This window comes from Emydura macquarii, unplaced genomic scaffold (genome assembly GCF_026122565.2).
Source record: "Emydura macquarii macquarii isolate MOO-44397 ecotype Brisbane River unplaced genomic scaffold, CSIRO-AGI_Emac_v2 contig_2432, whole genome shotgun sequence".
Lineage (NCBI taxonomy): Eukaryota > Metazoa > Chordata > Testudines > Chelidae > Emydura > Emydura macquarii.
Genome location: NW_027132569.1, coordinates 1821433 through 1847965, shown reverse-complemented (window position 1 = coordinate 1847965; position 26533 = coordinate 1821433). Strand labels below are relative to the sequence as shown.

The 26533-nt window shown below is 39.9% G+C and overlaps 1 protein-coding gene across 1 annotated transcript in view; it reads right to left on the bottom strand.

The window, feature by feature from the left end:
- The window catches only part of BMPER (BMP binding endothelial regulator), a 175951-nt gene extending 151870 nt beyond the window's left edge, over window positions 1-24081 (bottom strand). The window contains exons 1-2 of the mRNA XM_067562445.1: window positions 23955-24081; window positions 22631-22716 (exon numbers count right to left, since the gene is read on the bottom strand). Of these exons, the coding sequence (XP_067418546.1) occupies window positions 22631-22716; window positions 23955-24081 (213 nt within the window). The remainder of the gene's footprint in view (window positions 1-22630; window positions 22717-23954) is intronic.
- Between the last annotated feature and the right edge of the window lie 2452 nt (window positions 24082-26533).

Here is a 26533-nt window from a genome sequence, read left to right as displayed (position 1 = left end):
AAGCACATGCTCATTTATTTGCTAAATAGGTATGGGATTATGCACATGCTAAATCAGGGCCTTAATACAGATACATTTATTTGGGACTGCTGCTATATTTGAACATCTGCCAAGGAATAGATTTTGTGCCTCATGAGAGTAAATGATAATTAATACTGCTTAAATGGGAGAGTGATCGCAGCAACAACAACAAATCCATTTATTTGTGATTCATTTGTCCAATGCTAAAGAGCTAATTGGTGTTTAACTAGTTGCCATAAGTGACATTCTAAGCTCCGATATCTTATTACGTAATTTGCAAAATAAAGACTAAAAAGATGATGTAATGAATAGTTTGTATTCAGTAAATGTTTTCTTTACTTAGGGCTAATACTGCAAGGTGCTGAGTGACCTAAAACTCCTTGGTTTTCAATGAGAATTGGGAGTTTTCAGTTCTTCTCAGGAGCAACTCAACACCTTCCAGTATTGGGCCCATAAGATTACTTTGCAGGTATAACTTTTGCATTCCCTAACATTTTTGTGTTTAAATGTGTCAGTTTCTACGTTATGTTAACATATGGATTCTGATTCTCCACTGCCTTTCACTTACACCTACCCGGCAATGATGTAAATTACTGCAGTGGACAACCACTCCAAGTGTTATTTTTGCATTTGATTTACAGTACACTGTATAGCATAATCGCACACACACACAAGTATACATACACAGCCAAATCCTCAGCTGATATAAATTGACATGGCTCCAGTGACTTCAGTGGCACAACCACTGGCCCAAAATGTATGCATCATCTCTTAGTGCACGGTCAAAAAATTAAGAACAATAATAGCTTAGAAATGTAAAATAAATTAGTCTCTTTTTTTGTTGTTCAAATACTAACTGGCATAAAAGCAGTTGAAGTTTCTCCCTCCCTACCCCCCCTAAACTCTCTGTTCCGAAATCCTTCTCAACTCCCAACTCCCTCAGGAAAATCCTAGGAAAACAAATAAGCTTTGTAACATGACCTGAAGGCCATCAGATCTGGGATCTATCAGAACAAGGGGCCAAGCTAGTGCAGAACTTCCTTTAACAACCTGCCAGCAGCCCCAAACTCATTTAAATCAGGATCTGTTTACCTGAGCCCTCAGTTTATCCCATCTATCCTGGGATCATGAGTGGAGCAGGCAGTTCCTAAACTGTCCAGGATCCAAACTTCATAGGGCTTTACAGCTTAAACTCCACCTAGATAACAGCTGGTAGCCATCACAGATCACATGTTTAACGTGCTCCATGTGGGAAATCCCACCTAAGTGGGCGGCCACATTCTGTATTTGCTACAATTTCCTGAGGTTCTCAAGATGTAGTCCCATACACTGCACGTTTTAGCGATCCTATCTGAAAGTGACAAAAATGCAGATATAGGTGGAGAGGCCTGCACCTCAAAGAAAACACACAACCTTCTTTCCATGTTACCAACCTATACAGCCTTTTGTAGCAAGAGTTTGTTATAATTTACCTCTTGCCCCCAGAATATTAAGAAATCATCATGAAACTAACCAAGAGGGTAAAATAATTGTATATTATATTGCCACCATCCTATAAAGAAAAGACAGTGACGAAGGTGGAGGATACCACTGAACATACTAATAATTAACATAGGAATGTATGGCACTAGGTAATCCATTGCCTAGTTAATAGTGCCTCCTTAACCTTTGGTTTTCCCCTGTGATTGTCAACCACACTGAACAACCCTAGCACAACCCTAGAACAAAGGTAGAAAACAAGCACACATTTACTTGTTTTAAAGTCAAATTTTGTTACTTGAAATTCCTGTCTTAAATTTAGCCCTCTGAAGTAAACCCCTCCTATAATTACTAGTCCAGTTCATTAAGTGACACAGGTGGCCATTTACCAGATGCTAGTGTCCCTCTCAATGGATTTTATGGCTTAATTAGAGACTGAAAAAATCAAAGAGATAGAAAAATGTCAATCAGAAAACTGAAGCACAAGAGGTTCTGCACATCACCCCTTTGCATTTGCTTCCTGTGGCCTTACTCATGGTGCTTGTGAAGGAAGATGTAAAGCTTTTATTACAAGCCTCTTGGACTTAAAATCACAGCTTTATTCTTCTCACAGTCACTGCCTAATCTGATGGAGAGTATAAAGGGCTTGATTCTTACACCAGCATAAACCTGGAATAACTTTACAAAAAAAACCATAGTGAAATCAGAATCAAGCCCTCAGGTTGTTAACTAAAATGCAGTTGTAGTCAGAAACATGACTGTTGTAAAAATGACAGTACAGATTCACTGATACACTAATCCAGTTTTACATCTCTCCAGTGTTGCAAAACATCCATAAACCTGGATTTAATGGGCCAATTAAACTGAGTTTATGGCAGTTTTGCATTGCTGGATTGGCATAAAGCAATCAGAGTGCATCAGTGAAATTGGCTCTACAACATCTTATTTCAAAGCACTGGGCCAAATTCTGCTCTCTCTTATATCAGTGTAACACCATTGACTTAAACTGATTTGATACAGGCTGTAATCAGTGTATCTGCTACCTGTGGACAAATCCTGAGATCCATATTCAAAATGATTCAGGCAAATTCTCATTTAGTTTAATAGAAGTTTGCCTCAGAAAAGGCTGAATAAAATCAGAGGGCTTCATCACCCACTCTTGTGAAAAAATCCACTAGAGGTGTTCAAGGGAAGAAAATCTCTACACTGTACCCTTAGAAAATTTCCTCCTTAATTCTTCCACTGGTGGCAATGGGGGTGGGAGAGGATTTGCTCAAACATAATACAGGTCAGATAAGCTGATTTAAAGACTCCATGAGGAGTCTGCAAGAGGAAAGGGAATCCAAGCAGACCCTGTGTGTCCATAGGCGCCCTCTGTTCTGTGGCAAAATAGCTTCACTGGAGCCATATTATCAAGGCACCAGCAGCTGGCAGCTACCCATGGGACCCCCATTTAAAGGAGGAATCACTACTGCAGATGGCAGGAAGGGTGACAAAAAAGAATTAAAGCCCCAATTTGGATGATCTTTGTTCCCTGATCGCAGAGTGCTTGTGGGGAAATAGTGCATCCCCTTCACCATAGCCCTACATCCTGCCCACCCACTCCTCTCCTTAGCACACTAAGTCCTTCTACACTCACATACATCCTGACCTTCCTCTTGTTTTTTGGGAAACACTGTCATGGAGGTGGCCTACCAGCTGTTCCATGCCAAGGACTGGGGATGGGTGTCAGGATGACCCTTCTGCTTGCATTTAAAGAGAGCACAATTGAGTCCTGAGTAAAGACCTCATATTTGGCCCCATAAAATCTGATTTAAATCTGCTTGCTTCACTTTTACTAACATTAGCACCATAGAACTAATAAAACAATGGAAGGACAAGTTGCATCCTACTCTACTTCCTGCATCATCAACAACATTTTCAGCTAAATCCTGATTGTAGAATCTTTATCACTAATGATGATGGAAGAGGCAGATAGGAACCTAACTTGATTTTCACATTGCAAGATCGCTTCTTAGGGCTGAGAGTTCAAACAAGCATCTTAACAAATTTGACTGGGAAGTCACTGAGAAGAAAGAACTAATCTCAGCATGGAATTTTACAGAGTAACTTTTCTGAATGTCAAAGTACAAGAAATAATATAACATACACTATTGAAAGCTTCCACCTATGTCAGATTTCTCCGTGAGCATAGAAAGGAGGAAAGCACCATTCACATCAAAATTCTAAAGGACAAACATCTTATGTCAAATTCAGCTGTGACGTTATTATTCTCATCATTTGTATTACAGTAGCAGCTAGACCTAGAGGCCTCAAACGGTGTAGGAACACAGTCAGAGACAAAACAGAGCTTACAGTCTAAATAGACAAGACTGACAAAGGGAGGAAGAAGGGAAGGACTATTCATTATATTCATTTTACTGATGAAGTAATCAAGGCACAGATAGATTAAGTGACTTGCCCAAGGTCAGACAGGAAGTCTGTGGCTGAGCCAGAATTAAACACAGATCTCCTGAGTCCAGTGCCTTAAGCATAAAGCCCCCTTGCACTAAGCATAAACAATCACCCTCCCCTGAAGCCCACGCAGTTGCACTTGTTTCTTCCATGACTAAATTTAGCCCTTAAACTATTGCTGAATATACTGTTATGGTGCTTTAATCTTTCATATAAGAGCACATCTTGGGAAATCTGAAGACCAGAAGGGCTTGATATGGAGGAAAGGGTTAACAGTGTGGCTATCAGTCATACAACACAGAAGATAAAGCAGGGCTGGTAAATCATTGTTTAGTCTATTGTAGTCTGGTGTTATACAATGCAGATCTCCTAGGCCCATGGTGTGCAAGAGTAAGAAGATAAAACATTACCAAACAAGGAGGAATTCTTGTGGGAGAGGGGCTTTCACCCTGCCTTCCAAAACATTGCTTGTAACATGTACCACCAGACTACTTATTTAAATTTCACTCTCTCTTCCTCACTAGTTTTGCAAGGGTGAAATGGGGTGCAGGAGCAATTGAGCCAAATGGATTTTAGCAGCAAGCCCTTTCCTTCCAAATAAGTTCCGCCTTCTAGTAATCATAACATTTCATTACTTGTCCAAGTCACACATTTAAGGAATTGTTAACTAGCAGCATGAAGGAGAGCTATACTACCAAATCTGCATCTGTGTTATCAAGAGTGTTTCAGAAGTTGTTGAAAGCTCTCAGATACTTTGATATTGCTATTCTTCAAAGAAAACCACTCAGACTGCAACATGCAGAAGCCAGCATTTATAAGACTGTGTGTATTTGTTTGTTTGTTTGTTTCATTAAAAGGACATGCAGTTTGGCACTGAAAAGTACAGAAGACACACATGGCTCAAATACATAAACCATTTGCTAAATCATAAACCTGGGATTCAGTCAAAATCCATAATAGGATCCCAAGATTCATAATAAATAACTTGTAATTATAGTCCTGCACAATAGTTATTTTAAACAGATGGTTTATAGATTCACATCTGGGAATTTTTTTTAAGTGTAATGTTCATACACACAGAGAAAGAGAGAAAGGGAGAGAACATAACTAGGCTGCAGCTAGGTTTGTTTTATAAGTGCTGGGAAAAAAGTATTTTTTAAAAGGGGTCAAGCTGATTCAGAACAATATTGCCACATCCGATGTAACTCCCTTGTGACTACTCGGCAAAGATGTGTAGGGTTCATGCTCGGGAATTTCAGACTCACATGGAAATAAGGACTTTGGGAAGCGCTGGGGAGGCTGACTGAATCTTCTTTCCTGTATTGAGTCCAGAACCTGGAGAATTATATTTCTAACATGTTCAAGAGAAGTTTAGAATATTTTGTTTGGAACCCACTTTTTTTTCCACCTCTCCCAAACCTTGCCCCTGGAATTCCCTTCTTCAAAGAAAGTGAAAAGGAGATACAAATTTATTTACATAAAAGATAAATTAGCCCGAAGCTATTTTAGTGCTAGAATTTCATGTTGTCTTTTCTGGAGCTTCCTCTCATCATCATTTGTTCATCTGCAACTTATAACTCATATTTTTACCTTCCATCAAAGAACTCTGTATACAGTACCCTGTTCTAATGACAAAATATATCAAGACTAACCATCACAAGCTCACATGGTACAATAAATAAAATGTCAACATGAAAAGAAAGAGTAAAAAACAACTGAATCTTTGGCGGAGACCTTGCACAGGACTTGTGCCAAACCACAGCTTAGAGCAGCAGCCAAATTCCTCCAGGATTCTCTACTGACTCCCTGCTGTTCCACAGACCAACCACTAGGAGAACTACTTTCTTTAACCTGTGTTTGGCTTGAAAGAGGAAAAAAATTAGGAGTCCTTATTTCATGAGGAGCTGTGCCAGAGTGATCCAGTTGACTATGTTCTAATTCCATTGTTTTACTGGCTGCTGCAGGGGTAGGACTGGCTGTAAAGTTATCACTGATGCTGATGGCCAACGGATACATTTCCAGTGACATTCTCTGCTTTGTTTGTTTTTACATTGAATCGTGTAGATTTGAAATATCTATTCTGTGCCTCTTTGTTGAACAAGGAAAATACTACCTAACTTTCATTTAAACAGAAATGTCTTTATAGAAAGAAAAAGAAAAAAAAAGGAAGAGTGACAGAAGGTTGATACCATGTGATAACAACGTGAGCTGACATTAAGTCACCATCCTGCAAACAGTTACTATCAACCACTAAGGATGGTATGGTAGTTACACTATTGCACTCTTTAGAGAGTCCCATCTTAACTTTATGCCTTGACTTTCATGGGATTACTCAGCGAGCATAAAATTAAGGACATGCTAAAGCTTTTGCAAAAGAGGAACCTAAGTGTGTGCATGTGTCTTCTGAAACAATAATATAAGTCACACTGAAAGCCTTCAAACAAGGATAAAAATCATCCTTCAAGAATTTGGGGTGGAATTTTCAAAAGCACCTATGTGATTTAGGAGTGCACATCCCATAGAAAGTCAATGGGACATTTGCTCCAAAGGCAGGTGCTTTTGAAAATCCTGCCCTTGATCATTTGGCATAGTTGCTTAGCACTTATTATTCAGATTCCAGTTCTACAACTTTCCCTCACCAGTACTGCTCACGCAGACAAGTACTCCCTGTTGAGTTCAGTGGGACCACCCTCTTCACTAAGCACTTCTCTGCATGAGAAGAATTGAAAAATTAGGCCCTGAGTGAGATGAGGAAGGAGAAACCACTCACAAATTAGAGGGGCATGAGAAAGTCTTACCACTGATAAGTGGTGTAAGAAAAATTTCTCATTTTCATTGTTTCTCCTCAAATTTTTATCTAGTTTCAATTAAACAAATGACCATTTTTTGCAGATAAAAGATACTAAAACAAAAAAAAGAAAAGTATACTGAAAAGCTGTTTTGGTACAAAATGGAAAAAATATTTCTTTGTGAAACTAACATTTTTCCGCAAAAACAATAACATTTTCTTGATTTACAAATTTAAATCTATACCCTTTGTGTACGTGACTAGTTCCATTAACTTTAATGGGAGTACTCACATGAGTAAAACTAACCATATGCCTAAAAGTTGCAGGATTGGGGGTTTCCTCATGGTAAAATGTTGCCACATATTTTCAGCATAAAGTTGTGTTATACTGACACAAATGACAATATTTCATCAAGAATCAAATATGTCAACTCAATTCCTGCAAAACAAAATTTCTCTCATGAACACAAACCCACTGTTTTTCAAATACAGCACACAGTAGTTTCTTGGTTGTTTCCACGTTTTCATAATCTCTTTGGCTCATATGCCCCCAATGCCCAAAGCAGCAGGCCACTGTTGACATTAAGCAGGGATAGTGCTACAGATCTCTCCGCGGTGGAGCTCTGCCAACATCAACTACTCCCTTCAGAATTTCAGTTCTCCCCCAGGAAGCACAATTAAAAACAAAGTCCTCACTTGCTGACAGAAGACCCCAAATTTCATTGCAAATGTGTATTCCCCCCTGCAACCAAAAACACAGTCCTATGTACAAGAGGTTCAGTACTCACCACTCGCAATCCCCCTTTAGACCAAACATATCATTTCTGCAACGTGCCTGATGTTCACCAGGTTGGGGAAATGGACCTCTGTGGTCAATTGCCAGTCTGATTTTCCTTGAAGACAGCCCAGTGGCCTGCTACTGCAGCACCGTGAGTAGAAGGAGCTTTATTTATTTTCATCATTTATTTGTATTACTGCAGCACCAAGAGGGAACAACTGAAGTCTCAGGCCTATTATGCTAGATAGTGTACAAATACATATTCTATCCTAACGAGTTTATAATCACAATAGACAAGACAGACAGACAGACAACCAACACACACAGGTGAAGTAACTTCCCCATAATAGGTCAATAGTAGAGCTAGGAACAGAACCTATGTCTCCTGACACCAAGGCCAGTGCTCTATCTGCTAAACCAGTGGCTCCCAATCTTTTTGGCTCGGAGGGCCACAGATATCATTTTTACAACCCTGAAGGGTCACCGGCCCCACTGCAGCTAGATGGAACCTAGTTCAGCGAGGAGGTTGCCTCCCTCCTCGCTGATCTCCCGTCCCCCCTGGCTGCAGCAGGGAAACTGCACACATCCTGTAGTCCTGTACGCTCCACCTGGGTCCCTAGGCAGGGGCTCCCTTCTGCAGCTAGGGGGATAGGAGATCAGTGCTCCCCTCCCTCCGGCTCCAGCGGGGACCCCAGCACCTATGGACCCAGGCGGTGTGCTTTGCCATGCTCTCTGCTACAGCCAGCGGGAGGGGAGCACTGATTTCCCGTCTCCTTGGCTGCAGCAAGGAACCTGCATCACTCTTTTAGCCCCGCGGCAACACACTCCGCCCGGGTCCTTAGGCAGCAGCTCCCTTCTGCAACCAGCGGGAGAGGAGCGGCAGGCCACTTAAAGTTCCAGCAGGCCACTTTTGGCCTGCAGGCCACAGGTTGGGGACCCACTGTGCTAAACCATGCTTCCTCATTTTAGCCATCTAAGGGTGATAGGGTCAAATCTTTGTCCCAGTGAAGCCAAAGGCAAAATGTCTCACCATTCAACAACAGAATATAATATGGAACTCTCTATCAATAGAGACATGGTCCTCAGGTTCCAGGACTAACTTAACAGCATATACAGTAACAGAATTATTATACATAAACTGGAAGGCAGGTAAGGGTTGGGGTGGAGGTGATATTATGGTTCTGTGTTCTGAATTTTTTTATTTGTGTGCTCAGCTACAATCTTCCATTAGTGATTTTTTAAATTAAAAATAAATATGTTTTATATTTCCATTAAAGTCAACATCTGATCTCCTTTGTAAAGCACTGGGAGATCTACTGCTGAAAAGGACTATATGAGTGCTAGGTATTAGCATTATTAAAACAGTAATAGTAAATGCTAATTAGCTTTGTCTATGCTAAATAATATGCAAATTGGAAGTCAGTAAGACAAGTAGAACCTTGGTCAAATAAGACACTTGTCAGTTTGAATCTAAGTTTGTGAGTAAGAAGGCATATTGTATTTTCCCGTTATAGCTGTCTCTGGAGCATACTGCACAATTATGCTGATTTCAATGGAACTGTCAGTTTCAGGCAGAAAGGGTGTATTTATATTAAAAATTTTGCACCATTATAACAAAATCAATTTAAATTTGATCTAGTTAAATTGATGCAAACCCCTACTGTAAATAAATGTAAGCCAGTTTAATCTTTGCTTACAATAACCTTTGAAGTCTGCATAGTTAAATTACCAAATTAAACTAAACTAATTTAAGCAAGGGTTTAACTGGTTGGAGTGTTTCTATATTAGGGGTTTGCATGGTTTAATAAGATTGATTTTAAACCAATTCAGTTATATTGGTGCAAGTTTTCTAATGCTGACCAAGCCAATGTTTCAAGTTCTGTTCAACTTTTCATCAACTCCGAACCATCAGCAGATCAACTCTTCCACTTCTGTTTCTTCTTTATTTCTTACCATATTGGCCGCATTGTTTGTGTTCTGTTTATTTGCCAGCGTTGGCCTTATTGCAGTAAAGTGAAGCACATCACCATGAAAATACAGAATAATCCAGAAACACATCACCCTCTGAGTCTCAAGAATTCCATTTTCTGTAGAAGCCACACTTTATATTTCTGTTTGGTCTGTGATCACCAAAAGGATAGTCCTTCATTTCTCTGTCAGTGCTGTAATGTGTGTGCAGACTTTATAGAACATTTATTTAAAATAGTTGCATTAACTGGGTTATTTTAATAAAATAAATGTATAAATATATTGTCTGAATAAGCAGTGACATATCCGTCATTGTATGTGAGAGCAACCTTTATTGCTTTTTTTATCTGATGTCTGCTTAGCGAAGCTTTACACTGGAGATTCAGGTAGTGGCCTTTTTAGGCTTTCTTAAAGGCCTACGCCAGTGCAAAAAACTCTGAACAAAGAAGCCCCTGAAGCCATGCAGTTTTAAAAGGGTTCATAAAGCCCACTGGGCCTCCTAGCTTATTTTGCAACAAGTCATATCCCATGAAGAAATTCACTTCTGTACAACACAAAAACAGAGTTAGATTAAAGAAAAATAAAGAATAAAAGACGATACCCTGCTGATCTGTCTGGTCTTTTACTGCCCATATCCTCTACAGAAATGATGTTCTGATGATATATTACCCCCAATACATCACCAAATGACAGTGTTCTCATGATACTGTATCCTTAAAAATAAAGATGTATGCCAGAAGCAGCAACAGGGGATATATAAGGGGATCTTTTTATCCATTAAAAACATTTTTTAAAAGTTTTTAAAAGGATGGGTGTTGTTGGTTTTGGTCAAGGAGTCCCACTATACACACACCCCAAAAAATCAAGAGGAGTCCTAAAAGTTTCTCAAAAATGGTAGATTACACCTCTGATTTAAAACAGGACAGCATAAAAAAGTTCTTCATTTAAGCAGGTTTTCAAATAGAACCAAAGTGCTTGAGGAACAACCACCAAATAAAAATAATAGCCCAAAAGAAAGTAGCAAGTTTGTTTTGTAAGCACATGGCCTCCAGACACTGCTGTTTTAACATATTTGCAACAGGGCTAAATGCTGACCCCTCTTTTTGTTTTCCTATATGATCTTGCCTGTGCTACACAGCAGTAAACATTACAAAGAGAAAGAAGTATTCACTGAGTCCTATGGAGATAAAGGGGGTAGCAATGCTGTGACAGTTTGCATACAGGAGTAGGTTAAAAGGGAGGTGCAAGGAATATGGCCATTTCAGCCTGGACTTTTTGAAGGAGGCAAGAATTTTCAGTCTTTTCTCTCTGCAGTTCACCCTCCATCACCTCCTTCCTCTGTGCTTCATAACTTCAGGTTAAACGGGATTGAGCTTTGTGCCACAGCTATTAGTGTCCCTTTGAGGCAGTTGCTAATCACTGCATGGATAGCTTATCTTGGTGGTTGGCTTTTCAAAGGGCCTGCTCCTCGTCCTATTGATATCATGGGAACAGAGTCAGGGCTCAACTGATCATAGTCAGAAAAAGTGATCATGAAAAAATGACACCTTCTTATTTGACATATCTTCTCCCTGTGTGTCTCTGCTTCATCACCACATTTTGTGGCTGGGCCACTGCCACTTTTGGGCTAGTTTGTGCAGACCTTGCTCAATCACAGGGGTGAGCACTTACTCATATGAGTAGTTCCACTGCAGTCAATGAAACCTCCAGTCATAAGTTAAGAGGTTCAAATCAGGCTCTTTGAAGGAGAAACACTCAGAAATGCTTGTGGTTATGGTGCAGACCCAAGTACTTACATCCTTATTTGTAAATGTTTCTCTGGAAAGAAAGTTACTGGGTCCAAAAGAAGAAACTAATATTGCACAACCATGTTCTGCCTGAAAAATTCAGTGGTTCAAATCTCAGCCCTGCATGGCCAGTCTCACTTCTGGAAAGCATATTCCCTTCTCTTTCACACATGTACAAACAGATTCTAGAATGTCCAAAGCTTCTGAATCTCAATAAACAATAATAATAATATTGAGCAGAAGCAATACAAGTACATTTTTTCATAGACTGTGTTCCCTTTTCCTCCTCTCTGCCTCTGGCTCCACTTGCACTGCTGGAAGTAACAAAAATACCTGTTTTTGACAAGTAAATGGAGCTGACATCAGACTGAAGCAACAGCATGAATGAGCTATGCACAACCCATTTGTCATCTTGACAAAGTGACTTTTGGTCACCAGTGGGACACTTTAAAGACATCTGCGTGGTTGGCCTTGACCACTAGCAATTCTTACTGCCTATAAGGGGCCCTGTGAGACTGAGAACACAACCTGCTTTTGAATTGGCTCCTGCGGTTATGTCTCTGGAGGGTTGTAAAGGCTGTATGATATATCAGGTGTGATTAAGATCTTTGCTAGCCGGTTATATTTACATAGGTATTGACTGCAGATAGCATCTTGTTAACCCAAGTAATAAGCCTCAAGTGCCAGGAAAGGGGATTATGCATGGCCAAAAATCCACAATGCTAGAAACCCAGCCACCAATGATTTCACTGTGTGGAATGGCACAGATTAGTCGTCTGAAGAGCCAGAACTCATGCAGCAATACTATTATATAAGCAGAAAGGAAAATGCAGGAAGGAAGGGGAGGAGGAAAAGTCAGTCTGAAAATCAGAGATTCCACAATATTAGTGCACGAGAGACCTTAGTAACTTCAAGAGGACATTAAACGGGGTATGTAACAATGAGAACACCTTAAAAGGTTTAACATTCAGCCAAAGGAAATGAGGGTCCTACTCATATATGAATCACGCCCACAAACACACACGGCTAGTGTAAAGCCTTAAGAAGATGTTTAAAATCCTTTAAAAACCATAGTATACAACATCTGTCTCTGGAGTCACATAGAACTTCCATGGAGTGAAGTCTCATTTAGCCCTTTTCACTCTGCCTGAAAACAAGCAGAATCCCAATCTCAAAAATGCTTCCCAGGCTGCCTTGCACAAAACAGATAACAATGTACAGGAGCCAATGGGTTACAGCCTCATCCCTCAGAAATGGCTTTGACTTCCAGTGAGCTTTCCTTTGTTATAGATGGTTCCCTTTTTGACTCTGACATTTGTACATTTCAGTATGTGGGTTGGTTTAACACACCAAGAGGTTTGATGGTGACAGAGACCTCTAGTTTTAGGAACTACAAGTTACTGAATACAGTTTTGGGTATTGAACACATCACCTTTTGTAATGAAGGGAGGGCAGTCACATCCTAGAATTTCGGGGATTCTTAATACTGCTGCTACAGCTGATATCTGGGTAACAGAGCTCTTTGTGAATTAGAGACCTTACCATTCTTCAACCAGACATGTACCAGTATCAATCCAGCCGCTGTATAAATGATGCATTAGCACTGTGACCTAAAACTCCTTATGTTAAAATTAAACAAACAATAATTTTGCATGTGTACACTAGCTACTTGTTAAACCTCAACATCATAATGTTTTTCCCTTTCCCACAGATGCCTAATGAGACTAGAGCACAAGACTTACGGGGTCTCCCCCCATCCCAAAAAAGGTTCTTACACTGTTACACTTTCAATATTTTAAAGTAAAATTTGAAAATTTTCCAACATTCTTTCAAAAATTTACTTTTAAAAACCCTTGTTGCCAGGCAAGAATATTGCAAGCCACATTTGCAGTCCAGAATACATTTTTTAGCATGAAAGCATTTGCCAGTTCGTCTCACTGATCCACCTGTAGACTGATTCAGTAGCAGCCAACATCAGATACTTTAAAAAAAAAAAAAAAGCATAAAAATGAGTTGTGCCTTATTAAGGAAAAAAAAAATTTCTTTCCCCCAGAAGTGATTAGATAAAACTCTGAAGCATGTGATTTGATGACCCTTGTCAATGTCTTAGCTTGTACAGATACATGTTAGGTTAATGTTTCTTTTTAAAATCCATTCCAGCCACATTTGACTTGAGGATACCTTCCTGTAGCAGTGAATTCCAAAAGGTACGGCCTGCACTAACTGGCATCATGAAATCACCATCATTAAGCTGCCTTCAAGCAATTGTTTATCAATTAACTCTTCCTCTTTCCTATCCCTCCTCAATTATACATAATCACTAGCCATTACTAGTCAGAATAAAGGAACAAAGCACAAGATCAAGGCAATCAAGATCTTTAATTCCTCTTTTTGTAGCTCTCCAATCACAACTAGACCCTCTGACATAAATACATAAATAAATAAACAAACAAAAGAAGACACAAACAAGTGTGCAGTTGTTGTTGTCCAAAGAACAGCAGCACAATTGGGCACAATGTTTCTAAATCCAATTCCCATTAAATTCAATGAATATAATAGTGAGAATAATAAAATAAAACCAGAAGTTTCAGCCTTTGGATGGTCAGAAATCTAAACTATCAGGCCACCACTATGACATTTGACTATTAAGACCCTAATCCTATAAAGTTTTAGGCTTGCGTTTGACTTTAAACAATAGTCACAGCATATAAAATTAACATGTATCTAAGTCTTTGCAGGATTCGTACCTGAGTACCTAGATTCCTTACTAGGTATCATCATTAAAGGATTTAAATTGTACATATTCCACTTTAAAGGGGCTTAAAAGAGTGGTGTTTCTGTTGTTTATGACCCCTACCTCTGTGGGACAGGAGTGGATGATTTGTAGATAAAACTGTGCAAATAATGCAAATATCATCTCTCTTTTCTGTTTGTGAATTGTCTGTGAGCAGATTTTCTGAAATATATTCATTTTTCAGAATGATTTGTGAATTTCTTCAGTGAATAATTCTTGCTCAACTGATTATTTGAAAACTGTTCATGACTGAGACTGAAAATGAAATTATAGAGGCCTCATTTTGATAGTCTATATTTTCCAGATTATATTATTGCCTTTATTTTAGTAGTAAGGATATATGCGAATAGCAGGGAAGGTCCTGATACTGATAATGTTTATGTCAATGGTACTGCTCATGTGAGTAAAGTTATTCATTTGAATAAGTATTCACAACACTGGAATCCAAGCATTATAGAGCTTCTGTAAATTCTCAGCTGTCATGATAAAAATGAATATTTATGGAGCCTGATTTCTCCACATTTGGTGCTGAAAACTCATGAGAACAGCTTGTGAGATTTTGACATCATTAAACGTGACCTGAACTTGATACATCGTTCAGCCCAAACTCTAAACTAAACCTGAACATTGCACACCTGACCCCATCTCTAGTTTTATTACTAGTGGAACTGGCTGAAAGATAAGGAGGAGAGTGGTTGGGGGGGACTGCAAAAAAAAAAAAAAAAAAAAAAAAAGGGGTCATAATTTTTCCGTCACTCTTTACTGGAATTTATCAATTTCAAGATTTTTCTTGTTTAAAAAGTGAGGGAAATTGTCAGAAAATTCCACAGAAAATTCTTCCATCTTACACCCACATTTTGATACATTAAACATTTTCCAACCAGTTCTAATTGTACATTATTTTGTCAAAAAATAGGAAACCAGAAATTGTGGGGGTTTCAGTTTTTCAACAAAATCCCAAAAACATTTGAAGAAAATCTTCAACAAAACAAAACCTTTTTTCATTTTCATCAACATTTTTCACTGGAACAAAGCAGATTTCCAACTATAAACTTAATTAACAGCACTATCAATCTGTTTGGTCAATTACAGGAGCAAAAAGCTATGGTATCTTCCTCTAAAAAGAAGTCTAAAATGGAAAAAACATAAGAAATTACAACATCAGAACGAACGGCTGCAAGGAGAGGATGAGGAACTGTGGGTAATAACAAAGAAAGAAGATAAATATCTAAGTTGTTCATGAAAACATTTTAAAATTTAAAAATAAGGTATAAGGAGAGAGAAGTACATAGCATTAGCACAGAGGCCAGCTTTGAAATGCTAGTTAGAACAGCTGGATTTTAGGGAGATATTTGAAGACTGAGAATAAAGATGTGTTGCACACTGCGAGAAGGACACTGTTCCAGATAAAAAGACAGAGGTTCAAATTAACTAAGAAACAAACACGCATGCTCACACATAAAGATGTGACTGAGAGAAAGAGACAAAAGGAGTTCAAAAGCGACAAGAGCCTTGGTACAGCATAGGTCCGTGAGGCAAGGAGCAGGGCAATATAAGGGATGAGATGTAGGCAGCACTCTGAAAGTGAGGACACTGAGTTTGAGCTTGTACAGAGATTCAGTGAAGGTGAATGGTCAGAGCAAGGTAAAAGGAAGATTATTTTAGCTGCAGGGATAGAAGGAAAGGTCAGAAAGAATGAGAGGAAGCAGTTACAATTGTAACTAGGTACAAGATGATTACATACCAGTATAATAGTTATTTTTTTTTAATACTCTATTGTGTTATTAGTAACAGAGATAAAGATTTTTATACAATATACTTTTTATCTTCATGACATTATTAGACTGTGAGCTTAATGTAAAAAAACAAACCCCCCAGAAACATAGATTTCCTTTTCACTTGATTTTTGTCTAAATTAACGTTTTTCTCCCCTCAGAGCTTTCTATTAAAACATGATGGGGAACTAAAATCAGTTATAAAAATATATTTTTCACACAATATGGCAGCACAAAACTGAACACCAGAAACATTGATACTGCGAGACGTTAAGTTACAGGACCACACTTTTTAAAGAGACTTTTAACAACTCACTGGAAGAAACTTGAAAGCCTATAAAATTCCTGTACCTGTATGTCTTTAAACCTCCATTTTGATACTGGACCAGCTTTTTAATAATGTTGTTCTTATTGGCAATTTTAAAAAGTGCCTTAACATAGACTGATCTATTTTGTACTTACCATAGAAACATTCCAAAGACATTTGCAGCTTATGTTACATTTTTCCATTTAGTTTATGGCATTTCTGTGCCCCCTAACAGAATATTTTCATGTATTATTTATTCATTTTAATTACGTTCTTTTGTATTCAAGTTTTCAGAGCCTTTAATTATACCACAATTAAGCTTTTTCCCATGATGGTTATACTGAATCTTCAATGTGAGTGCAGCATTCCTATTGTCAGCTTCTGTCCAGCAGGGTTGTACCAAGATCTGTAATCAATCCAGCACTATGTGTTTTGCTCAGTGCAGCAAATTCACTGTTAGAGATGTGCAAGTAGTGAATAATTCACTATCCCAAATAATCCAAGGATAATGTGAAATAGCTACTTCAAGCCTCATATATCTCTGTTACTGCAGATTTATGGAATGGTCTAATCATGTTATGCCATTCATGACGCATTACAGCCTGTTGCAACAAATCACAAAAGTTAATGTCCTGATGCAGAATAATAAGATGAAATTTAAAGGCAAACACACCTTTGAGGACAGGGCAACCTCACCAGTACATAGCAATGAGCCAATCTGAAATGGATCTGACTGATAAGAGCAGAGCAAATGAGAAATTCACCACAGTTCACCTACAACCCCCCTTCTTTTCAAGACACTTGGCAAGTGACACTCAGTGTCACTCTCTCTGCAGTGGTAAGGCACAAAGATAACAAAAATCAAAACCTCCCTCCATTAAGTGACATATAAATAACAATATTTAGCAATTTACAGTTGTATAGTGCTTTTTATAAGGTAGGATTCCAAAACACGTTACAGACGTAAACTGGTATTACAGACCAAATACTAGCTGACCACTGAAATTTGGTTCAATCCCCCAAAGGACTACATGACAAAATCAGTATAATTTAGGACTATACACTGGCTATGGACAGATCTGGCTGCATAATATATTCTCACTCAGAACAAAAAATCAATGACATGGAAGGCTGTATGCAGGCAGCCTGGCTTGGTTAGGGCACCCATATCTGTATGTGGGACTATTTCACATCCCACCTTTCCTCAACTCCACTCGTAGAATCCCTGAGGAGCAGACTCTCCGTATGTTTTCAGGAGAGCCAGAACTACATGGTCCATCTTGCGTCATGTGCTCCTAAAGAGTGTGGGTCTGTGTGCTGTTTTTCTGGCCAAGGCATCCAGGATCTGGCCTTATGCAGCGATATTATATGTGGTAGTATAAGGATAGCAGAGTCTATGAGCTATCTGCTAGCTCATCCCTTTGCAGAGTCTACTAAACTAAGTTGTTTATACAGTAGGTAATTAACATTAGTTTATGATTTCAGTAAATCCTTGCTCCCACCCATACCTTTATATACACACACAGTCCTCTAACCTTTCTGGCAAAAAAATACACAGACACCCAGCTGCACCAGACACCATTTTTCTCTTTAGGAGACAGCGTGTACATTTGCCTTTTTAAAATTGGATAGAAACTAACAAAACACAGCATTATGTAGGTGCATGTTTGCACTGTAGGGAAGAGCCCTTCAAATACTGATCAAAACAACATTCTCTTTTGTATTACTATGGAGGTAAAAGTTACCATTAAACTACTGTATCTGAGGCTCTTTTGTCTCTTTGGCTTTGGGTGGTGTTATTTTTGTGGGGAGTGAAGAGAAATCTAATTATATTGCAAAGTAATAAAGGGAGAGGATCATTGAAATTGACAGAAAATGCTGTTTTGATAGGCTCTTTAGATGCAACTACCGAACTATTGAAATTATATTAAATAAAATAGGTATGAAAGAATTGTTTGATTATTTTTTTTAAATATGCACTTTTCCACTAAAATTCATCTGGGCTCCGTTATACCTTGACACAACAAAAATTGAATCCTGATGTACTAAAACATTGCCATCTTCATCAAACATGTGCTGAACACTTGCTCTCAAGCTGGCCATCCTCTTTCAAATAGAGATTTGTGCAATAGAAACAAACTGGGATACTTACAGGTAAAATATCCCAGAAAACCCAGGTAGGCTAGGTAACATTCTTGCTTTTTTTTTCTAGGTGGGTTATTTTTATGAGGTTTGATTTAAAACGTGGACCAAAAACATGCTTATTTAGGTGGAACAGCGGTTCTTATAACATTGAATGTAACATCATTTTTATCAGCAAAGGTCAAATTCTACATTGCCCATTTGGATTTAAAAGTGTAAATTTAAACTACAGAATGATGTTTCATGCCGAAAAAAACTCATGCCAAGCAAAGCTCTGATTTCTAGTTTCCTGAGCTCCTGCCTCAAAGCTTTTATCAGGTTTCCAACACTGGGTTACACTTTCTGGCTCATGTTTGTTTCCTTCTGTTCTGGATTTAGGTGATAAAAGGTTGAGAAGTACAATTACCACTTCTTAGGTGCAGTTGGCAGGTTAAGGTGTGGGAGGGAGGGAAGAAATGGAACTAGTTTAGATGTGGTTTATCAAGGTCACCAATGGCTTTTATCAGCTGTTATTTCATATGTGGCACACTTGTTTTCTTAAGGATCATGGGGGAAAAATACTTCACCCCCATACTAAAACCATAGTATTCTTGATAGCACAAGAACCATTTTTACTGCTGGTCTAATACATGAGAGATAAGCTCCTGCAACTAGCAGGTCATCATTACTTGTCTAGAGTTTAGTCACCCAGTTCATTGTAATTAAGGACAACAGACACATCTCACCTATCCTTTTGAACTAGTATGCTATTTTTTCCCCCACTTTAAAATTACATCCACCTCCAGCCAATGAATAAGGTTATTCTTGGATCCCTCCTTGCTTCTGGCGAGGTGTTTGGGTTTATGCAGACGATGATAAATGAGAATGAAATTATATGGTTCTTTTCACCACTTCCACCAAAACCATCCATCATCATCACCACCACCACTGCCATGAGCTCATCCCACCTTTGAAAAATTCAGAGCTCAAAAGTTTAATTCAGGGTAAACTGATTTTGTGGAGCTTTAAGTTTTTGCACTATAATTATATACAGGCTCTCATCTCACCTATTCTTGCCAGAGTGTAGCATTTTTATGTCTTTTCCAAGCTTATGTTGAAGTATATATATTTTTTTAAATGCTATGATATCAGATGTAAGCCTATTTTCAGCTTGACCACTTTCAGCCAAAAAACTGTACCAACAAAAACTGAGTTAACGTTGCCCATTTACTGTACTTATAACAAAGTTTAACTTGAAATAGTCCATGCACATTTTATATACAGAACATTCATATTAACAAATTCTAATCTAATCTTTCCTTTACATTCGGTAACAGCACTCAGTTTTTCATTTTTCTTTTAAAATCTCAAGTCTAAAGTATATACGTGAATTCTGAAAAACTCAAAACAGTATCCTATATGATAGGTCTTTGTATTTATGTAACTTCTCACAAGCCCATGTTTAACATCTGTGTCTTAGTAGCCTCCATCCTACAGTTCTGTGCATTGAATCAAAGTTCCAAGGTTGTATTACCTGACATGATCAAGTCCTTTAGTCAGTGGAAGGGGCATTTTTGGTTTTGGGTATTTTTTCCACATTAATAAACCTGATTTCTACAGATCTGTGAAGATATTTTTAGAAAGGAATTTCTGCAGCTTTTATGTTATATTATATATTGTAGCTATAATCCCAAAAGTCCTAAAAAATTTAATGGAAGGCATAAATGAACAACCCTCTTGAACTGAATCAATACTTTGCTGATATACATATAAATGCCTTCAAATATATCTTTACCCATCATCACCACATTAATTCTAAAGCCTGGAATTCTTCCAGTCCACCATAGAGCCCACAACGTTTCACAGCTTATGTTTTCAGAAAGAGCAATATTTTAGACATTCTGATTTTCAAGCATTAAGTTAGTACAAACCGACTTTGTAGACAAATTCATTAATACATACCATCTTTCATTTTTTGTATCATTCAGTAGAATATACTGTATCATCTAGTGACATTTCAAATCTTGTGTAAAATGTCAGTAATCATCTTTCTCAATTTCAATTCCATTTCAATTAGATTTTCAATTTACAGTGACAATATTTTTTCTACTGTTTACTTAATCTTTGTTACTACTAATAATTCTGATACGGACACTCACTTTCACCTGTTTATCATTTCTTAGTGTTGCTCTTCTTGCATGTTAGAAAAAGTCTATTGCACCTTTTAGACACAAGTCCAGAACCCATTACTTTTTCCAGTTACTATCAAAGCCTCCATAATATCTAAGAAAGCAGAGGGGCTATTCTTAGTTATCATCAGCCTGCTTTGCATCATTCAATGGCACAAACCTGCCATAAAGGTATTTCTCAGGAGGCACAGGGCCACAGATGTAGGATGAGTTGCCAGTACATAAGGGAAGACAGAGCACCTTTGCACTTCAGCTATTCCAAGACTTGGAACAGCACTTTAGGGATGTTGGCAGCCAAACATAAGTTAAAACTTTCAAAATCCAGAGGTCACAAAGCTGGCATAAAACTACCTTTTTTGCTCACTCAGATCTTAGAGTGATCTCAGTCAGCAGACCCAAAAATGGCCTTCCACCTCTGTAATCTGCCCTTCATTATGGTGAGAAAATAAACATTAGTTTACTAATTCGGCCAGTACACAACCCATATCAGCTCACAAAGTGAAGTCTTGTGGTGGGAAAAGGATGGTCTTGTGGTTAAATCACTGGATCCAGGAGACCTGGCCTCTATTCCCTCTTCTGCCTCAGACTCCTTGTGAGACCTCTGTGCCTTACATTTCTGTCTGCAAAACTGAGGCTGTTAGTGCAGAGCTCTTGTGAGGCTAAATTCATTAATGTTTGTAAAGAGCTTTGAGATTATTGAATGGGAGGCATTAAAGAAATGCAAAGTATTTTTGTTGTAAGAACTCATATTAAAACTATTGTTTTATAGCCACTTGCAATGCCATAGTTTAGCTTCTTTACAGATTAGTTGCCTGAGCCTGTAAACACTTATTACTAGTGAGTAGTCTCATCCCCTCCACAAAAGCAAAAGAGTAATTTATCAGATTTTAGTTAGTGGTAAAATATAAAATGTTTTAAAGACTTTCTTGTACATGCTCATAGTTCATATACTATCTGACAGAGACTGTTCTTTAGGCCATATAGATTCAAAGTTCTTCTAGTCCTCCAATATTTTTTGCAATGTTCATCCACCTTTTTTTCATGCCATGTTAATCTCATGTTTTCTAAAAGTGCATCGACTGAGTTAACATTACAGACTATAAAGAGGTCTAAAAATATAAATATTTTGCTTTTAGTGTGACACTGAACTTTTATATAAATTGTTTCTTCGCTGCTGCTAGTTCCCTGCCTTTAGTTAGAGCTGTGTGGCAGATAGTTGGGAAACATAAAATCTTGGACCCATTATGAAACCCATATTCATTTATTTTTTGTTTTTCATTTTATTTCTTTCATCTCCATGCCTCTCCTTTTTTTTCCCCTTCAGAACTCAATACTTTTTTTTCTCATTAATATCTAAAAAGTTATCATTTGGCCTGATCTAAAATCCATTGATATCAATTGAAATACTTCAATTGACTTAAGTAGGCTTGCTCAACTAAAGAGCATCCAAAATGTTTAATATGAAACTAAAAGCCAGTGTAAGAACAAGGGATATTTCCTAAGGAAAGAATTACAAAATAGTGTAATTGTTAACTACTATGACAGCTGAATTCCCATCACAAACAGCAGTGACATCCTAAGAATGACACTTTTTATAAAGTATGTATGCTTGCATTGTCTTCTTATTACAATCCGTCTAGTCAGGAATGCCTGAAAATACACTTTATTGTACTTTCAAAACTAAAGTTTTGGACTTTAAATCATCTACATTTTATTACTTTACTAACTTGTTGCATCCCTCATATTGGCCCCTTATGCCATTTCATCAAGTCAATCTATGACATTAGGTATGTGGCGGTTGACAGCAATAGCACCCCCAAAGCCCACATTTCAACCTCTTTGCTCCGCTCATAGGTATTGGCTATGTAGAAATCTTTCATGCCAGCACGTGACTTTGTGAAAATAATTCTCACTATGAATTCACATGATGACTGTAGTAATCAGTGAGTCTCACAATGTCATACTAAAGTCATTTATGAGTTTAAAGTCAAAGAGATGATTCCAAGATAGAGGACTGGAACATTTTCTGGTTAGCTCAGCACTGAGATAACCTTGCATTGCATAAAGGCAACAAATACCCAAGATTTGATTATACAATGTATTCCTTTCTTTGTATAGTTATTTTTAGTACAACCCTAAGTGTTTTTATTACCTGAAATCCAAACTTACCAGGCAAATGCACATTATACAAGGACTGTCTGTGATAAATGGTATCTGTAGAACTTCCCCTTCATTTTCACATTTTGCAACAGATCCTGAGATGAAAATCAAAATAAAAAATATATTTTCAAATTTTAATTCACTGGCTCTCATCAGAATCTGAATTCCTGATTTTGATTTAAGCTCCTGTATAGTTCCTAGCCTTCAGCTTCAAATCTCGCACTTCTGCTCTAAACAACCAAGAATATCAGAAACAAATGCATAGAAACTATTCACTTTCAAAGGGATAGTTTCTACAAGATCCTGATGAGAGCTGGTAAATGACTAGCCTTTTTTATTCTCTATAAAATCTAGGCTTCCTTTCTATGCCCCATTTACAGCAGAGATGCTTTTTCTCCTCTTAGATGACTTGTGCAGTAATGAGTATTTCATTAAAAATAGGATACTTCTGTAATGACCTGACCCATAGTGCCTTGAAATCAGTGGAAAGAATTCCATTTACTTCAATGTGCTCTAGATCAGGCCCCTTGGTACAGTACCAACAACTCAACCCAGCACCCAGCACCATTTTTCTTTCTTTTTTTTTTTTTAATCCATGAGGAACAGACTGCCATCACAGTCAATTTAGAAAAGGAGTCAAATTAGAGATCTCCTGTATGGCCTGATTAGTCCTGTATTATCGCATGTTGGAATGACTTTTGAAACCTAATACTTCTTGTTTTTACTAGAAATTGACTCAACATTTTTCTTTATGCACCAGGTGTCAGTAAAGTATGTCCTTCAAGGAAAAAAAAAATAGCAGCAGTTTAGGTCTTCACCTGCCTGAATACATGTAATTATATCCTACAATCATTAACCTTTTCTTCTTAAATGCAATTTAAAAAAAAAATGAATGTAATGCAAATCTACTACTTTCAACAAACAATGCAATACATAATCCAACAAAGAAAACAACAACACTTCGTGTCATGATAAATGACTAAGAGCACAGGGTGGCCTTGGGAGGGGGGACTGTGGGTTTGATGGAAAAGAGCTTCTACCCAGGTTACCCACCATTAGCCAAACCATGTGTAAATGGGAAAGTCTTCTCTGCAGTTCTACCTGCACTAGGCTCTGCCAGGTGAATTTCCCTAGAGCCCTCCCAGGATGCTGAGCGGAGCCCGTCCCAGGGATAATGCATCTGCCAGGCGCATAACCCAGGCGGGGGTTTCCATCCCCAGCTGTCCAGGCTGTGCATCGCTTTGGCTTTCCCAGCGGGGCACAGCGAAGAGCCGCTCTCGGCACCATCCACGCGCCTCGCCCTGCCCGCGGGGGCGGCGGGTCGCCCCCTTACCTGTCAGGAAGGAGGAAGCCAGAGACATCCGAACCCACAGGGGGCTGAGCAGGAGCCAGGCGCTGAAGGGGACCCCGGCGGAGCGGAGCAGCGGAGCCAGAGCCCTGCCGCCGGACAGCCAGAGCATCGTCCCCGGGAGCCGAGCCCGAGCGGCGGCGGCGGCGGCGGCGAGAGAGGCTCCCGGCGGGCGAGGACTCGGAGCCGGGCAGGGAGGGAGGGAAGCGGTGCCGCTGGCTGGGATGCAGGGAGGGGTCCTGCTGCCGCCGCCTCCGCCGCTGCTGCTCTGAGTCTCTCTCCCCCCCCCCCCCTCCTCACCCGCAGGGCGGTGCGGAGTTTCCCCGCCGGCCCCTCCTGAGTGGGCTGTGCAGGGAGCGGAGCCGGCTCGTGCACTGACAGGGCGCGTGGCTGGCCGGGCAGCCGAGCTGCAGCCGCCCCCGGACCGAGCCCGCCGCGCCGCGCCGCGCCGCGCACACCTCCCCCCTCCGCCCCGGCGCGAGGAGAGGCAGAGCCCAGCTCCGCAGGGGGGTGGGGGCAGGGGACGCTGTCCCGCCGCCGGACCCCCAAGGCTCGGGCACCTGGGCAGGGGCGGGGCCGGGGCCGGGGCTCAGTGTCCTGCCTGCACCGGGCTGGGGAAGGAGCTGTCAGCGCCTGCCCCGCAGCCCTTCCTCCTGTGCCCCCCACCGCCCCCTACGCCTCTTCGGCCGCACCCCTCCCCCTCTAGCCTCCTGCTTCGCCCGCACCATCCTTCGCTACCCTCCCCCTTCGCCTGCACCCCTTTCCCTGAACCCCGTCCTCTTCTACCCTCCCCCTTCGCCTGCACCCCCTTCCCTTGTGCCCTCCCCGACAACTCTTCCCCGGCACCTCTCGCCTTCTATCCTTCCCCTGCACTCTTTCTCTGCCTGCCCCCCTTTTTTATACCCCCCTCCTCCTGCATCCATCCCCCATACACCCCTCCTCTGCTAGCATATCACACCCCCTTCTCTGCCTGTCTATACCCTCGGCCCCATGCACCCCCATGCCCACTCCTCTGCCTGAACCCCTCCTACTATGTCCCATAAGAACAGCCATACTGGGTTAGACCAATGGTCCATTTAGCCCAGGAGCCTGTCTTCCCACAGCAGCCAATGCCAGGTGTTTGAAAGGGAATGAACAGCACAGGCAATCAAGTGATCCATCCTGTTTTGAGGGTCATGCCCTGTGCCCTCCATGTGCATTTGGAGCAATTAAGATCTGGATTGGGGGGGGGGGTGAGATTTATACTAAAATAAAATAAAAACAGGAGAAACGGTTTGATCCCCAGGTAGCCCCACTGCAAGTGTAAATGGGGTTCCTGTGGTGAAGGAGGGCACGTTTGGTTCTGTCAGTTTGAGTCAGCCTCCCTTCTTTCTCCCTAGTCTCGTTTAGAATCATTTGTGTTTGTATCAGTAGGTTTGCTTGCTCTCAGTGAGCAGAAAGCAGAGAGGCTGACTTAAAATTCTATAACAGTCATTTATTTAATCAATCTCTCACGGGAAAGACTACTCCCGTCCCACTGTGCTCCCCACATCGCTGCTCCAACCCAGAGAGACTTAGCACAGCATCGGCAGAGAGTACAAAGAGAGGGAATATTCATTCACATAGCGGAGGCAACTGGCATCCTCATAGTGTGCTTCCCGCTGCCTGTGCTGCCCCCTGTCATATTACAGCCACAACAAAACCTGACACAGCAAAAATTCCAGCCACCCACCCACCCACCCACAGCCAAGAGGGCTGGGACTGCATCTTAGCAAACCCAATCTGTCCTTTCTGGAGGAAGGCCGCAAACACTTTTGAGAAATGTTTCACACATCCTTCCTTGAAGAAGTTTATTAAAAAGAAAAGCTGAGATTTTCATGAGTGCTTTGGGCCTGATTTACAGATTGCACCGTATGGGGGTAAAATATTGCTGTTCTGACTGAGTAGTGTTTTACACTCACTTTGCCTGGGTGTGAATTTCGCTGCCAAGGGGCAGGGCAAAAGACAGGGGAAAAAGCCCAGGCTGCAACCCCCATTACCATGAGGAAAAAAATTTTCATGTCTCATGAGCTTGTATGGATGGATGAGGGATTGTGGTATGTGTGTGAGCGGAGGCCCCTGTTACAAGTTTGTACTGGGCCCGAAAAAATTATGCTTGGGCCCTGGCAATAGAGAATCAGGCAAGTAGTTTCTGATGATAGCTTCTTCATTTCTAAAACTAATCATGTACTTTGAATTCATGAGTACATTCATTCCATGGCAGTTCTTAATCTGCTGAGCGATCCTTTAACATTTTGCATTGCTATTATAGATAAAAACACAGAGTACACACATTCACACGCAGTATAATATATATGTATGCATATATGTAGTGTGTGTAATACCTAGTTTTCTTCTAGAAAAAATCTTGCAAACAACTCAAATCATTCTCATCCAACTATGATGTTTCATTCATGGAAATGAAACCTCTTAAAAATGAATTAGTTTGATGACCGTTTGAAAAAGGTCCTTCAGCTTGATACACTTTTTGTTTTCTTTTTGCTTTCTTTTCTCTCTTTTTTTCTCAAGTGGTTCTAAGTTTTAAT